The sequence below is a fragment of the Panthera pardus genome, unplaced genomic scaffold (genome assembly GCF_024362965.1).
Source record: "Panthera pardus isolate Hobbes unplaced genomic scaffold, ASM2436296v1 HiC_scaffold_25, whole genome shotgun sequence".
Lineage (NCBI taxonomy): Eukaryota > Metazoa > Chordata > Mammalia > Carnivora > Felidae > Panthera > Panthera pardus.
In genome coordinates this window covers 54194711-54212053 of record NW_026526821.1, presented here as the reverse complement: position 1 = coordinate 54212053, position 17343 = coordinate 54194711, and the positions used below count along the sequence as shown (strand labels likewise).

Genomic DNA, 17343 nt, shown 5'->3' with positions numbered 1-17343 from the left:
ATAGTAAGTGCTTAGTAAATCCTGACTGAATGAAGGAAAGGGTCACTAGAACATAGTCCCCCCTTACCTTTGTACAGTGTGCTGCAGTATACAGAGGGATTTAATTAGGACTGTAATTCTCATTCTTTTTTTTTTTTTTTGAAGTATAATTGACATACAATGTTATGTTAGTTTCAGGGATACAACGTATTGATTCGACAGTTCTGTACATTAATTACCCAGTGCTCAACCACGAGTAAGAGTAGTCACCATCTGTCACCATAAAACAGTCTTAGAATATTATTGACTATATTTCTATGCTGTACTTACCCATGACTTGTTTATTTTATCATTGAAAGTTTGCACTGCTTAATCCCCTTAATCTATTTTGTCCATTCCCCCGCTGACCTCCTCTCTGGCAACCACCAGTTTGATCTCCGTATTCATGAGTCTGCTTTTTGGTTTGCTTGTTTTGTTTTATAGAGTCCACACACACGTGAAATCATATGGTATTTGTCTTTCCCTGTCTGACTTATTTCACTTAGCATAATAATCCCTAAGTCCATCCAGGTTGTCACAAATGGCAGGATCTCATCCTTTTTTATGGCTGGGTGATAGTCTGTTGTATATAAATTCACCTCTTCTTTATCCTGTAGCTCTTGTTCTGGAGTCTTTTTTTTTTTTTTTAATGTTTATTTATTTTTGAGAGAGAGAGAGAGGGAGACACAGAATCTGAAGCAGGCTCCAGGCTCCGAGCTGACAGCACAGAGCTGGATACAGGGCTCGAACTCACGGACTGTGAGATCGTGACCTGAGCCAAAGTGGGACACTTAACCGGCTGAGCCACCCACGCACTCCATGAGTCTTTCCTGTGCTGGGCAGTGTGCTTAGGGCTTTCTTCAAGAGCTCCCAAGTGAGGTGCTGTTATTATCCCATGTTATACGAGAGGCAGCTAGGCTAATATGGCATCGCAGGACTCCGATCGATGTCCATACGACACCAAGCCTCACTCTCTTAAACACTACATTATCATGCTTCTCCTGAGCATCGAAAGCATCTTATGAGGCTAGGCAAATATTGTTATTTCCATTTTACAGAATAAGCTAGTCTAAGGTGGGCCTACGAATGGTTTAGCTAAGCTTAGAATTCTAGGCCCTTGACTCGCATCTTCTATTTGCCATTATGACTGAGTGGTTCAGCTTGGTCCCAGAGACCTCTTCGGAAACAGCTATGGGCATTTTGGGGTGTTTTAGGAACAGGGGCTGTTTTGAGGAGTACATAACCCAGCCATAACCCAGCAAGATGCAGTTAACAGGATCATTTTTAAAAAGAAAATAGGGTCCTGGAATAGGATCGGCGTTATTTTAGGAATTAGTGAAAAGTTTTGAGCCAAGAAAGTTTTTATAGCTATTCTAGGCTTTTTCTTTTCTTTTTTTTTTTTAATCTTCTCCCACCTAAAACTTGAAACAGCAGCTTCCCATTTGTTAGATTCTCTGAGGGTTTCTTTTATTCAGTATGACAGGAGATTCATGCTAAGCTCTATTCTAGAGCGGCCACCTGACCTTTAAGATAGGATCTGGCTGTATAATAGCAAATATGTGGCTCTCATTTCTGTTGGCTGGACCTGCATGATAACTTAATTAGCTATAGTTAACAAAGGCAAAAATGAGATTTTTCTGAACTGCCTAAGCTGGAGTGATAAACGTGCTTTAGTCTTTGGATCTCACCTCTGTGATTCATAGACTAAATCTAAATACTATCTCTGACCGAACAATCAGCAGTCAGAGTGTACTTTTTCAGACTTCCTTCTGTTCAGGCTTTTCCATATTAGAAAATTAAGTCAGCGTGTACGTCCCGTTTTATTATGGAATAATCTTGATTTAACTGCGTCTCTTCCTATTCCAATGTGTCCTACATGCTGTAGCAACTTACCCTTAACTGAAACTAACATGCTCCTCTTGGACCCCTGATAAAAAGGGGTGGATTCTGAACTCCTGGCCAGTATGCAGTTTCCTCTAGAATGGGCCTCCAGCTGGCCTTTTCAACCTGTGTTGGCAAAGAGAAAAGAGATCAAACATCTCTTGGGATACAGGGTGATGTGCGGGGTGAGGGAAGGGTACTGAACTCCACGTTGAAATGGCTTAAAAAAAAAAAAAAAAACAAAAACAGAAGACACCCAAAGGAACACTCGTGTGCTATTGGTGGGAATGCAAACTGGTGTAGCCACTGTGGAAAGCAGTATGGAGGTTCCTCAAAAAGTTAAAATTAGAACTACCCTATGATCCAGCAATCACACTGCTGGGTATTTATCCAAAGAGTATAAAAATACTAATTCAGAGGGATACATGCACTCCTATGTTTATAGCAGCATTACTTACAATAGCCAAACTGTGGAAGCAGCCCAAGTGCCCATCGATTGATGAAGAGATAAAGAAGTAGTGTGTGTGTGTGTGTGTGTGTGTGTATATATATATATATATATATATATATATACACACACACACAGTGGACTATTTCTCAGCCAGAAAAAACGAATGAAATCTTGCCATTTGCAATGACATGGATGATGCTAGAGAGTATTATGCTAAGGGAAATTAAGTCAGAGAAAGACAAATACCATATGATTTCACAAACAAACAAGCAAGGGAAAAGAGAGAGAAACTAAGAAATAGACTCTTAACTGTAGAGAAGAAACAGATGGTTGCCAGAGGGGAGGTGGGTGGGAATGGATGAAATAGGTGATGGGGATGAAGGAGGGCACTTGTGATGAGCACCGGGTGATGGAAGTGTTGAATCGTGATATTGTACACCTGAAACTAATATAACCCTGTGTGTTAGCTATACTGGAATTAAAAACTTAAAAAAATCCAGAAATATATATTGTTTACTTTTTATTGTAAATGACTTTTTGGAGTCATTTATTCTTAATTCTTCTGCTTAGTAATGTATTCCTACCCTCTAGTTCTTGTTTGCGCATTTCAGGCCTGGAGAGCCACCCTCTGACTCCACTGCCCCCCCCAATCCTACCCATCTTCCAAGACTGAAATCAGTCTCCTTTTCCTTTTCCCCACCTCCCAGTTATCTGTCCTTTCTCTCAGCTGTTGCCGTGTAACTGGTTCAGCATCAACTCCTTCCATCAACCCTGCCTTTACTGCCTTTTTGGGTGGGTGCTCTTTTTTCCACTGGGACTGCTGTTGATTGGCTGACATTCAGAAACCCTGGAGTGAGGTGGTTGTTGATTGGTGGAGTCCACTGGGGTGAAGGAGATGTGATTGGCTAGCCCTCTGAAGCACCAGGGTAAAGCTCCTGTTGATTGGCAGACTTCACTCGAGTGAGGCAGTTATTGATTGACTGGCCTTGTGAAATTTTTATATTGATACAAGCTGGCATGAATCAATTAGAATAGGTTTGAAACCAGTCAAGTGAATAGGTTCCTTGCTCTGACCAAGGAACAAACCAGTCATTTCCTAGGTGCCAGGGGAACTTCTTATTGTCACCTGACCTGGAATCCTAGATTTCCTGGGTTGAATTAAACCTGTCGAAATACACACTACACATTAGACCCTCACCCAGCCACCCACCCCAGAAGTGGATGCATGAGCACAGATTTGGGAGTTGACAGACATGGGCTCAAATCCTGATTCTGTAATTCAGCACCTCACTTAATCCCTGTGATCCTCAGTCTCCTAAAGAATAACACCTCCCTGAAAGGTGGGGGTTCTGGAGATTAAACAAGCTGACGTGTGTCAGGTACTCATCACACCCTTGGAGTTCTCATTACAACCCCACAGGTCTAATGACCCAAGGAAAGCATCCTGAGGGGTCATTTTGTGACTCAGTTCCCTCTTAGTTGTTTTTTTCCCTCCTAAGGCCTGTCAGAAAGATTAACTGTAAAAACCTGATGCTCAGACCTCACTCCTCAAGATTCTGATATAATTGATCTGTGGTAGAGCCCAGGCACCATGTTTGTTTGAGCTCCCACAGGATGTTCAGTGTGCATGGAATCATACCCTGCCCAGCCAGCTCCTTACTTAACTACTCTTCATACAGTGAAATCACACAGGAAATTAATAGATGGCTTTGATTGGTCTTACGTGATGGGCTCGTCATGTTAAAAACTCTCTTGAAAACTGTGTAATTAAGAAACAAAGCTGGTATTCAAATGGAATAGTCTCTGAGCCCCATTCCTATTTCTGCTCTCATTATTATTAGAAAAAGAAAAACTGCCTTTATGATTTTGAAAATTCTAACCCTGACAGAAAGGTCAGGATAGAGAGAGAGACACATAGTATGGAGGGGAGATTTTCCAAAAGTGTATAACAAAGTGGTCTACAGTTTGGAAATGAACATTGTGTACACTTGGATGTTGCATATATTATGCATAAGGTTTATTAAATATTTCCTCCTTCCCGAAAGGTTTGATGTCTCTAAATTTGGAAGTTAATTCAAGAAACAGGAGAACATGTTTTATTTATAAGTTTCTTTAGCATCTAGTAAAAAGTGTCATGTCATTTAAAAATGGTATTCATGCTTCTTTGGAGTCAAGTGCGTTGGTTCCCTCTGTAATCCTGAAGTCATCCCTCTAAGTAATGAGAAGTTCTCTCTGTCAGAGAGGAAGAGGGTTTTAGTTAAGAGTCTCCATTATTCCTTCCTTCCAAGTTTTAAGGAAACCTAGTCAGGTGAAGGACTGAATATTGAATGGTTCTCCTGGAAAAAATACTGGGCCATCTTGTGCCTAAAAAGTCTGGAGCTGCTGAAGCAGTTAACTATATTCATTTTAGTGATATGCCTTTGCTATATATTACTTCCAGAACTGACGTAACTAGATGTATAATATACCATTATTTATTTCTTGTTGTTTTAACAAGCTTTTTATTTGGGGATGACTTCATATATGGTTCCCTCTTGGCGTTGCGTATTTTATGGGTCTTGACAAATGTATAGTGACGTATCCACTATTAAAGTATCATACAGAGTAGTGTCACTACTTTAAAAACCGAATGCTCCACGTATTCATCCCACCCTCCTCCCTCACCCATTTGGGCTCAATTCTAAAGATAAGAAGGAAAAGTGGGAGTTTATAGCTGAGGAGTAAGGTAGGCAGTCGATGAGCAGACAATTACTGAAGGAAACATCAGAGGTAAAGGAGGGATTCTGAGTAAACTGACCTGGCAGGATTCTTCCTGAAGGCAGGCAAGGCAATCTGTCCATCTGTCGGGCATTACCTGGGTGAGCGTGGAGGATTCTAGCTAAACCAGCTTAGCAGGATTCTTGTTAAAATTGGGACGTGTTGGGACAAACACAGAAGTACAAATATCTTGCACATCTTGCACGAGGCCTCGTGTGGAAAGAGGATTCAGAAGAGCCTGACTGAAGTTTGGTCTAGGAGAGGGTTTTTGGGAGATCGAGACAATAGATGTCCTTTTCTTTTCTTTTCTTTTCTTTTTTTTTTTAAGTTTATTTATTATTTATTTTTTAGAGTGAGTTGGGGAGGGCCAGAGAGGGAGAGAGAGAATCCCAAGCAGGCTCTGCACCATCAGTGCAGAGCCCTACTCGGGGCTCAGTCTCACAAACCATGAGATCGTGACCTCAGCCGAAATTAAGAGTCGGATGCTCAACTGACTGAACCACCCTGGTGTGCCAAGAGTAGGTGGGTCTTTATAGAATGGCTTCTTTACTTAGTAACGTTCATTTAAGGTTCCTCCGTGCCTTTTCATGGCTTGATAGCTCATTTCTTTTAATCACTGAGTAATAGTCCATTACCTGGATATACCACAGTTTATCCATTCACCTCCCTCAGGACGTCTTGATCACTTCCATATTTTGCCAATTATGAGTGAGCTGCTAGAAACACTCACCCGTGTATGGGTTTCAAGAATAGTTTTATTTGTGTAGAAAAGTTGCAACGATAGTACAAAGCATTCCCATATACCCTTTACTCCATTTTCCCTAGTGTAGCACCTCACGCAACCAGGGTGTGTTTGTCAAAACTAAGATTAACATTGGTATGTTACTGTTGACTCGACTTCATTCAGATTTCACCATCGTTCCTACTAATTTCCTTTTCGTGTTTTAGGAGCCAGTCCAGGATGCCACATTGCTTTCAGCTTTAATTTATAAGAACAGTTTGGGTGTGCGTGTTCATTAAATATGTTCATAAAATTCAGCGTATCTTGAGAAAGTGGATGTAAACATATTAGCTACAAGGAGCTGCTGTTACTTAATCAAGTGAACACATTTAATTATGGCATTGTTATTTAGAATTTTTTGAAAGTTTGTTTTTGCTTCTGGCAGAGCACGCAGATTTCCCAATGTACAAAATCAGGGTTTGTTTTATTAGGGTTGCTGTTTCTAAACAAAATACCAAAGCTTGTTGAAAGAAGGTCATTTTAAGGTTATTCCAAGACCCAGGAGGAAACTGGTTGCCGAGTAGTAATAAAAGTTGTCAGTGCATAATTTCTCAAGTTGATGCGCAGGACGAAGTGTTTGGTTGGTTCTCTAATGAGCATCTCCAAATGTTTTGCTGGCAGAAGGACTCCATGAAAGATGACAGAGGAAGTTATTGTGATAGCAAAGTGGGACTACACTGCCCAACAGGACCAGGAGCTGGACATCAAGAAAAACGAGCGTCTGTGGCTGCTGGACGACTCCAAGACGTGGTGGCGCGTGAGGAACGCGGCCAACAGGACGGGCTACGTGCCGTCCAACTACGTGGAGAGGAAGAACAGCCTGAAGAAGGGTTCCCTCGTGAAGAACCTGAAGGACACGCTAGGTGAGTGCATCTGTGCTTTAGGTCCCACGTTATCGCTGAACTACTTCCCGTAATGGCGGGGGCGGTGGGGGGGTGGCGAGGAAGCTTTGTGCTTTTGGAGGGGAGCGTGTCCCATCATTTTAGTTCGTGTGTTTTGTTTTGTTAAAAAAAAAAAAGGTCTGTTTTAAAGTTGGCCTCTTTCTTGTTGTCTTTTTTTTTTTTAAATAATAATGTTTTTATTTATTTTTGAGAGAGAGAGAGACAGAGCACGAGAGGGGGAGGGGCAGAGAGAGAGGGAGGCAGGCTCCAGGCTCTGAGCTGTCAGCACAGAGCTGGACATGGGGCTCGATCGAACTCGCGAACCACAGGATCATGACCTGAGCCAAAGTCGGACGCTCGACTGAGCCACCCAGGTGCCCCTAGTTGTCTTTTTTTTTTTTTTTTCAATCTCTGCAAATAAAGAGATCAAGATGGAGAAATACCATGTTTGTCATTTCCTGGAGACTTTGGAGTCCAGAATCGTGTCTGGGTGCTGGGGACCCCCCGCACGTGTTTCCATCTCCTGGCATCAATATTCTAGAGGTTCCTGAAATGGAATTCCCTCCTCCAAAATGTCTGCAGCTCTGCCTGTGTCATCCCATCAGGTCTCTTCTCTCTTACGTGATCCTGCCCGTGCTGCCTTCATGCATAGTGTGGGAAGGAACAGAAAGCGCTCTGAACCGGGTGGGGTTTTTTCCCCCCTCTGCTCTATTGATGACGTTTCATAGAAACCACAGTCCTGGCAGCGTTCACTAACGTGGCCGTGGGCGAGCACCCGGGTGATGTCCGAAGCCGTCTGCGGGGACCGTGGGGAGCTCAGCCCGGTTGGCTCGGCACCTGGTTTTCTTCCCACGTGCCCAGTATCCCGACGTGGGACAGGCCGCCTTGAATCACCTGAAGTTAAGGGTGTCCACTCTTGCCCTTGTGTGCATATCTGATGTACTTGAAGTAGTTACTCCTTCAGTGGTAACTCTGAGGGCTTTGCTGAAGAACCATGAGCTGAGCCGCCATGTACTAAATGTAGTGTCGCCTCCTTCTAGGAGTATAATGTGGGTCGTACCTGAGACTACTGGATATCACTTAAGAGTTTGCTCTGAAATAAGCCAGTATTCTCGCCATGTTGCATATACTGGAGCATTTGCTTTTTATTTCTAACAGGAGGGTTTGTTTCAGGTAGGGTCGGAGGGAAGCAGGTGGGGAACTGGGAAGAAAATTACACACTGAATGTAGTGGGCATGGCAAAATATTCATCTTGAGTTTCATGCAATCCTGAAGTCTCCTGAGTCTCTCTTCAGACCCATTTATTTATTTATTTTTAATTTTTTTTTAATGTTTTTATCTATTTTTGAGACAGAGAGAGACAGAGCATGAGTAGGGGAGGGGCAGAGAGAGAGGGGGACACAGAATCCGAAACAGGCTCCAGGCTCTGAGCTGTCAGCACAGAGCCCGACGCGTGGCTCAAACTCACAGATCATGAGATCATGACCTGAGCCGAAGTCGGACACTTAACCGACTTAGCCACCCGGGCCAGTCACCCATCTTCAGACCCATTTAAAGCCTTCATTTATTGGGTAGTGTTTCTGTGTTAGGGCTTAGGTTGTTTCCATGATTTGGAAAGAGAAATGAGACACCGGCCTGAGTATGAGTCACACGACCTCTCCTAGGTTCTGAGCCTTATGCAGAAATTTCTTTTTGCACGAGCAGTTTCATTCTTTCTCCACTAACCTGATACCCCTTTAATTTTTTTTTTTTTCTCCAAGCAAGTCGCTTGAAAGGAACGTTGTGGTCCTATACTTCTAACTCTTAATGAACTATGGTAGAAATGCAGTTAGCATGAGTAGATAAATACCAGGGCCTAATTTTATTTATTTATTTTTCCAATTTCAGCCTCTCCCTCACCAAAGTACCTTTTTTGGGAGATGCTAAACATCGTTGCCTTGTTTTGTTTTCTTGCCTATCCATTTTTTAAAAATACAGCCTCGATATTGTAGTAAAGAATGATGTACGCAGAAACTGAACGAGTTGCTCAGAAGAGAAATAGGACAAAGCAAGCACCCCGAACCATCTAGAAGTTCCCTTGCATACCTTGTCATTGTTCTTTTTCTCCTTCACTTGGCAGAAGGAGAAAAGCCAAAGGCCCAAGTTGAAACCCTCAGCCAGATGTCTCACTCAGTGACTACTCCTTCACCAGCTGCGATCCGCCTTGTGCGCCGGGGGGACCGCAGGCTCTCCGAGTTAGTGGAGCCTCGCGCAATCGGCCCCTCCCGGTGCTGGGTGCTGGGTGCTGGGCCGCTGCCCCGCCCCTGCCAGATGGCCACCCAGCTCTGCCAGAACACTTCTACCTCGACAGTCAGCCAATTCCATTTTTGGAGAACACAGATTGCTCGAAAGCTCTTCCTTAAATAGAATCAAAGTTTGCTTTTCTTTAACTTTCTCCCCTTGGCTCCCGTTGTGCCCTCGAGAGCCGCCTGAGTAACGTGTGCTCCTCTTCTAGAAGATGACCGCCCCGCCTCCAGGCCTCAGTCACAGTGCAGGCATGCATCTGCCTGGAAACGTTTAGGCTAAGCATATCACGCGTTGTAAAAACACAAGTGAGGTTCTGTTTTTGACATCCGTATCTGTGGAGAAATGCCCCCCTTGTTTCTGTGTATCTTTCTGTTTTGTATTCACCGTATTCCCCCGAAGCCTTGCTCCTGCTGCCCGGAGAGAGACCTTGGTGTTCCAGTGTGAGTTTTCCATTGCCCACTTGAGCAGCATCAAAGGGAAGGATCACAATGGAGTGACTTCTCAGTTCCCCGCAGCCGGGCTCGACACGGCATCGTTGTCAACCAGGAAGGTCAGAAAACATCCCGCAGCCCGTCCTGCCTCCCCCTGGCCCCTGTAGCTAAAGAATTGGAGCCAAGTGTTCGTGGCTCCCTGTTTAAATTCTTGTCTCCAGCGCGCTCTCACAATTACTGTATGATTCTAGCCGATCATGCGGCCGGCAGAATTTCTCTGCACTGCCTGTTAGAAGGAGTGAAAATAACATGTGTTGACCTTCCAGTAGCTACTCCTGGAGTCATCCACATTTGTCATTTTTACTGCTGTAGAAGTCCACCTGATTCCTCAATCCACAGTAAGATTTTCCTGGCAGGTGCCTGGTTTGGAATAAAATAGCACTGGACTCCCCCAGCAAAGTCCCAGTGTTATAAATGTGCATACACGTCTCTGGTTGCAGAGAAATGTAACTCTGTAAGAGTCCTCTTCTACTTTCTTATACTCCCTTGCTGTGTTGAGGTCCGTGGGGAATTCAGTTCAATCACACGCACGACTTGGTTAGAGTAACTTCTAGAAAGCAGTACCTCTGACAAAAAGATCTCTGTTGGGAAAGGATTAACATTCTTTCTTTTCCTTTCATAATTTATAATCAAATCAAACAATATGAGCTCTTATTTGCACATGAGCAAAACATTTATATACTGGATCTCCTCTTGTATTTAACTTATGATCATGAATAGTCAGAGAACTTTTCCACAGATGACAAGGGGCAATTGTTAAGAGCCCTTTCTGCTGGCAGAGCCCAGTTGATATTTTGAAGGGCTCAGACTGTGCAGCTCTTTGCTCAGCAGTTGAGGAGCGTTCCTGGTCTACAGTCTGGCCTTGACATTGCAGCCTAGCTTATTAAATTACGCGGGTTAGGTGTTTTAAAGCACCGTGCTAAATCTTTTGAGATGGGGAACCTGCTTCCAGGGAGGTATTTTTCAAAGATTTTCCTTCAGACTACTGAAGAACGGTTTTTGTTACCACTTTGCGACAGCAGCTGGGATCCAGCAAAGCCCCAAAGGTTAATGCTGTTCTCAGTTGTTCCCTTAAGTCTACGTGCTGACTTGGGTTCTGCAGAGCTATGCAGTTCCCTTTATAACCTATTAGTAACCTTCTCAGGAGGGTTTGTTCCAAGGCACACATGTCCATTGCTGACCACCTCCCTAGGTATCTGGAGCTAGAGGTGACCCACCCCCTGTCAGGGTTGCTCCTTTATAGCATTTGTCTCAATGTGACCATACCTAAGGCCGTTTAGCAACCTGCCAGTGATTAGCCCCAGGACTCCTGCCTCTGATTCCAAGCTAGACCTTGGGAGCAGAGAGAGACTCCCAGTGCTAAGTGGCTATACAACAGCCCCTGTTTCCTTTTGAGCTAATACTTTCAGATGAGGAGGGGGTGGTTCCTATGGGTGAAATTCACAAGGCTCTTAGAGGCATAGCCAGTCTGGGATTGACTTTGGGGTGGCTAAGTGACTTCCCCAGGAACACACTACTAGTGCCAGTGTGGGACAGAGATGGGACTTCACCTCAAATTTGAGGTTTTTTTACTATAGCAAGTTGAATATATGGACTTAGCAGGTGGGCATTTGATAAGATTCTGTTGCAGAGACAGGCAGTTAGAATGTTAGGGGAGATTTTACTGATACCAAGTCCTTTATTTTAGAGATGAAAAATTACTAGCAAAACTTGAGCTGGGTCAGGGAGTTGGGCAGTAATAATATATTGATGTGAATTTCCTGATTTGGTGGTTATATTGTGGTTGTAGAGGAAAATGTCCTTGTGTAAGTGTTAGAACATCGTGTAGGTAGGAAAGTGGCTCTCAGATGGCTCAGGGAAAACAATATTTTTGCACTGTTGTAACTTTACGTTAGAACAAACAGACAGACATGAGTGGTTGAGGGACCACCTCAAGGCTCTAAAGTTGGCTTGTAGCAGAGGAGATACAACTTGGGGTCCCCCCACTTTGCCTGGGCACCTACAGTGCCTTAAATTTGGCATCAGCCTTTCAGAGATCAGAGTATCGCTGAACACCTGCTGACATTGGGCCAAAAACATGAGAATAACACCAGACGCAAACGTGTCCTACTGATTATTCATGGGAATGGTTTCCCACAGTACTTAATCCGGAACCTTCTGTAATTATCCAGAGTTCTCTCCTTATCACTAGCTTGCGAGTGAGGAAAATCCCTGCTGCTTGCTGGATCAGCCCAGACTGTTTTGAGCCCATTCAATGTATGCTTTTTTGTTAAAATGGAGATCAGGAGAGTGATGGTCAGAAGTGATCTTCTGAGCTCACTGCCTCTGTGATTGTGTGGCATGTGAGGGAATTTTTGTTTAGACACCGCAGGACTGTGGACCTTTGCTTATAAATGTTCTCAGCAGGCCTGATCCAGGGCAAGTGGTCGGTTAAAAATGAACAGGGAGTAACGAACGGCACAGCCTATTTGTGGGAGCAGAGCCTGAGTCTGGGCTGTCCCTTCCTTGCTCTGTCCCTGGGAAATCCCTTCTGAGCCACTTCATTCCCTGCTGAGTGACCTTTGGGAACAATAACCAAGGGCTTTGAAACAGGGATGCAAACATTATGTAGGGATCAGCATGGTGTAATAGAGTATGTCTGGATCAGAAGTGGGAGCCTGGACGGACATCATTGCATCTGGTGGGATATGAAGAGAGGATAAGGTTGAGTCCCCGACTTTCGGAAGCTTGTCATACCTGGGAAATGACACTGGCACAAATGAGCAGGCCTCATTTGAGCAGTGCCACTGTCTCTGCCCATCCCCTTGGAAACTGGGCTCTGCCCTACCCTTCAGGAAGCAGTGTGCAGAGGGTTAGGAGAGAGACTCCCCACCACGTTCAGATCGAGTCTTTGCCAAACCGTTGAACTCGCGGAGCCTGGACTCCATCATCTGTAAAATGGGATAAGTGACTACTTGTCTCCTGCAGTTGTTGAGAATTGAATGTGAAGTCCTTCAGCAAAGAGTACCCGGGCTGAGCGGACACTTGGGAGAGGAGGTGGGGCTTCAGCTGAAGAAGGGAGAACGTAAGTCAAGATTTGGAGGCTGGAAGCCAAGTTGTGTTGGAGGATATTAAGGAGTTAGCTGGACTGGGGTGAGGGAGAGCACAGGGGTGTCCTGAGGGATCATGGTGTCCCATACTGCCAGCCCTGAACACCAAGCCTGGTGCCATTTGAAAAGGGAACCCCTGAGAGTTTCCATATGGCGGACAGAGATGACCGTCAGGGTGTGCAGGGGGCATCCTGGTCCTGATCCTCAGGAAGGGACTGGAGAGGGCCTATCCGTCCATAGGTAGCTGGCAGCAAGGCCTCAGAGCAACCCAGAGGTGATGTTGGAAGTCTTGAGCTCAGCAGCTGAGAGGGATTTCACAGGAAACCCCCAGGACTCTGTGTTGACTGGGTGTGGAACAGCTGGAAGACTGAAATACTCGTCACAGATGACTCCAGCATTCTGAGCCTGAATGAATGCCTCCAGCAGAGAATTCGGGAAGTAGGAAGAGAAACAGGGCCATGAGGATGAGACCTGTTTGAAATTGAGGCAATGGCAGGACACTCATGGAAACATTCAGTAGGATTCAGACGTGTGTTACAACGTTCTTCCTGTTTTTAAGTGAATTTTAGTTTTGGGACTCCAAATACTTATTTTTACCTAGGATCTGCAGTTTAGACCTGACATTTCTGCCACAGCGTGTCAGGGACCTCAGACAGGCTTTCAGCGTGTATGTCGTCCTGAGGACTGGCCCCAGGCCTCTGGTCCCCTTTGGAGAGCTGTCACTGCAGCCCTGCCCTGGCAAGAGAGCCCACGGGAGGCTATGTGGTAACCGCCAAGGGCGTGCAGGCTCCCTGAGCCAACATTCCCCATGCTCCTGACACTCCCTGCAAAGAAGTGTCACCCCACACTCCGCAGCCAAACCAAAAGCTAATGCTGCAGAAAAATTGAAACCAGGACCCCGAAATGGATTTTGTGCGTATGGTTCCAGGGAGTGGACAGTAGTTGCTGTCTCTCTCTGAGTGCCTCATTGTGTGAGGTACCGCGCTAGCTGCCTGCATGCATTTCTGTTTTTATCTTCACGAAAAGAGGGGGGAAGAGGGGCGTGCTAATACCCTCTTTTCCCATGTGAAAGCATGGACACCGGGAACTTAAGTGATGTGTCCGGGAACACGCAGTAAGTGGTTGGAATTCAAACCACGTCTCCCTGACTTCAGCCTGTGTTATTGTGGATCAGCTGCTAGAATTGGGGATTCAGATCCAGCAGGGGTCGGGGAAGACGCACATAACACCTGCCTGTCGTGGATCGCAGTGAACTCCACCCCCTCGTGGGCCCCCACCCGCACAGCTGTTTGGATTTCCTCCCACTCTTGTTCTGGCCCCTGAAATGCTAGGGGACCAGCTCCTTGAGTGAGCATCAATTTCTCCCTGACCCCAAGGGAGTTGCTTAGTAATTCTGCCCCGTTCCTTCATGTTGAGGTGAGCAAGAGCCATTAATTAAAATGATTTAGAGGCAGAATGTCACGGGAACATGTCTCCTTTTCTGTAAATTGATTTTTATTTCGGGAGCACTTTGGCCAGCAGCAAGCATGTGCCGCCACTGCGCGCATATATTTCAGCCATCTCTGCCACTCACCGTCCCTTTGTAAGACACAGGTCTCTGCAAACAGGTATTGCTCAGATATACACTATCATTTACCATAGCATGCTTATTTTAAAAAGTCTGGAAAAGAGAAAATTCAAATCACCTGTGATCTCCCCACCCAGAACTCATCCCCGTGTCTATAATCACCTCTGTTTTTTTTTCAGTATCTATACACGTATATGTGACTTTTCACTGTTATTAATACTAGCTGTCACATTGCCATTGGTCCAGAAAAGATCAAGCCCTTTCTCCAAGGCGCCTGGTCCCAGCACATGCTGGAAAGAAGATTGACCCAGTGAGTTTTGCAACAAACTTTGGCTCGTCAGTGGTCGGGGTGCTCACTGAATTCTATATATTCTGTCAACTGGGTAAGAGGAGAAGCTGACTCTTTATGGTGCTTCTGTCCTAGAAGTAGTTTTTGTTCCTGGGTTGGATGTTCTTCGAGAATAAGAAAATTGTTGTTGATCTGCCTGGAAGCCACTTAAATGTGATTCTGAAGCTGTGTCACTCTCCGAGGAACCAGTTCTTGGTTTCAGAAAAGTGCAAAGCCGAACCATCCCCCGTGAAAAGTTTGTATGTAACACGTGAAAACGTTAAGGGAAAACTCCTTTTGATTTTTTTTTTAAATCCCTTATAGTTAACATACAGTGTTAGCTTAGTTTTCAGGTGTACAGTATAGTGATTCAACACTTCCATACATGTGCTCATCATGACAAACTCTCTCTCTTCTTAATCCCCATCACCTATTAACTCCTTTTGATTCTGAGCATTCGACTTCTCCAGCCAGTTATCTCTGCACAGTAAAAACTCAGGGAGTCCAGTTAACCCGTCAGGTTTACCTTTCTGGCCCCTGTTGTATAATCTACCATTGTTACGAACATGAATCACATAAAGTGAATGCCTCCTAAATCTGGAATTCTTTAGGCTTCTGTCTTGCAAGCTCATTCCCAATAGAACTGACCGGCCAAACGTATTGCCCACATAATATGGAAACTTCTACGGTGATTGTGGTGCCAGCCACCCAAAATAAACTTGGATTTGTTTTCGTAGATCAGAAGCGTCCAAGTATTTAGAACCAAAAATGTAAAACAACTCACAACAGATTAGTGGGAGGATAATTAGAGACTAGACAGATTGTTAAAAAGAATGCTAGCAAGAGAAAAGCCAGGAGAGGCGATGGGAAATGAGGAGGGGTCTGTACCCTGGGAAAACCAGGAGAAGCAGGCATGCAGTTACACGTGGGTGCGAGAGAGCCACGCTGCTCTGTCCACTGAGGCAAAGCATTTCCCAGTTTGCTTCCCAGAAACCGGCATCCTGTTGGCTTCTTATTAAAATCATCATTCTCTGCTTCAGTTTTCTAAAGAACAGAGAGAACACCCTTTCCTGACTAAAGAGTTATTCGTGTGGGAGCCTTAAGTTTTAGAACAGAGAAACATGAACTAAAAATGCCTAGGGATTAAAGTAAAATCTTCTTAGCATGCTTCTAACTGCATTTCCCCATATGGCAGGCTCTCTTTTTTAGACCGTATCCATATGTCTCAAATGTTCCTTCTCTCTATTACATTTTTGGATCTGTCCCCTGGGGGCAGGCACAGGGTGCAGAGGGGGTATTTGTTTACTCACAGATGCTACAGTGCTTGATGCTGAGCCCCTCAAATCGCTGCACCTTCTTGTGGTGCCTCCTGCTGAGACCCTGCCCGGGCGCCTGCCACTGGAGGGCAGGTGGGCCCCTGTGGGGCTCCTGATTGACCCACACTATGCTGGGATCTAATCGATGGGTTGCAGTCAGTTTCAGGCAGGCTGGGTGTTTCCTGCACATCAGCCTGCGTTTACTCAAGTCTTGTCCCGAAGTCGGTCCCCAGGAACAGCTCTGGTCTTCGTGCTTCCCCCCCCCCCCCCCGCCCCTGCTGTGAACTCAGAGTGTCTGCGAACATCCCTTGTTGTCCCAGTGGTGTCACACAGCCCGGGAAGCCGCCTGGAGGGTAGCTCTTCATACATTTTTTTTTTTTTTTTACATTTATTTTTGAGAGACAGAGAAAGACAGAGCACAAGCAGGGGAGGGGCAGAGAAAGAAGGAGACACGACACAGAATCTGAAGCAGGCTCCGGGCTCTCAGCTGTCAGCACAGAACCCTACGTGGGGCTTGAACTCACAAACCGTGAGATCATGACCTGAGCTAAAGTTAGATGCTTAACTGACTGAGCCACCCAGGTGCCCCTCTTCATACATTTTTAAGCCTGGGGCCAACGTGCTTCCTCAGAGCAGGCCATTCTGTGGCGGCCGTTTGCAGCGGATCTCACTGATTTTGTATTTTTGGTTTTTCAAGGAGCGATGTAGTTGATTGTCTGACTTGGAAAATCGACGTGTGGGTGTTTATAAATAGAGCCTGAATTAGTAGTAAAACCATAGTTGTTCTCATGCTGCTAATTTAACTTGGCTAAATCCACAATGTTTAACCTAAGGTGCTAAGAAAAATGCTAAGGTGACCATTTGAATCCTTTCTTCTTCCATGGGTTTTTTTTTTTTTCCTTCTAATGTGTAAAGTTAAGTTTAAAAAGTGGAGTTCATTTGAGAGTTTGGGCTGTCTGTAGAACCCTCAAGTACTGGAATGAGGTTTGAGATAATCTGGTCTGAGCTTTTTCTACAAAAATCAGGCAAGTTGAGCGACTTGTCTAAGGTTGCAGGACTCGTTTGCGGCAAAGCCAGGCCTCTCCAAGCGCAGGCGGGGCGCTGTCCACGGAAGCCAGAGATGAGCAAGGACCTGGAGGCCAGGAGCCCAGGTACATCAAAGACCGCCTTCCTGGAGCACAGGCAGGTATGACCTGTCATCTTAGTAACCAGTGTCTGTCCTGTCCAGAGCAGCATGTGAGCTGGTGAGCAATTCTGCTCATCCTTACTTGGAAGACGGGGCTCCTTTTTCACCCTATGTGAAGGCCCATTTTGCACTGATGGAGCATTTCCTCTGTGACTGATCGTGGGGTCCCTGGTGACTTAGCTGCTCCTGGAGAGCAGGAGTGAGGTGAGGATTGCCCCCCATCCAGGCACACTTCAGGAAGAAAACAGACAAGTGCACACCTCTGTTGAGAAAGCACCACCTGTGCCCTTCTCTACTCGCTCCTGCCACTG

General features: G+C 45.3%; 1 protein-coding gene across 4 annotated transcripts in view; it reads left to right on the top strand.

Annotated features, from left to right (window-relative positions):
• The window catches only part of NCK2 (NCK adaptor protein 2), a 153286-nt gene that overhangs the window by 103647 nt on the left and 32296 nt on the right, over positions 1-17343 (top strand). For 3 of the 4 annotated variants that reach the window (XM_019428485.2, XM_053890497.1, XM_053890496.1), the window contains one exon: positions 6510-6751. In XM_019428485.2, coding sequence (XP_019284030.1) covers positions 6526-6751 — 226 coding nt within the window. In that variant the 5' untranslated portion in view covers positions 6510-6525. The remainder of the gene's footprint in view (positions 1-6509; positions 6752-17343) is intronic. The other variant, XM_053890498.1, reaches the window with a different exon arrangement.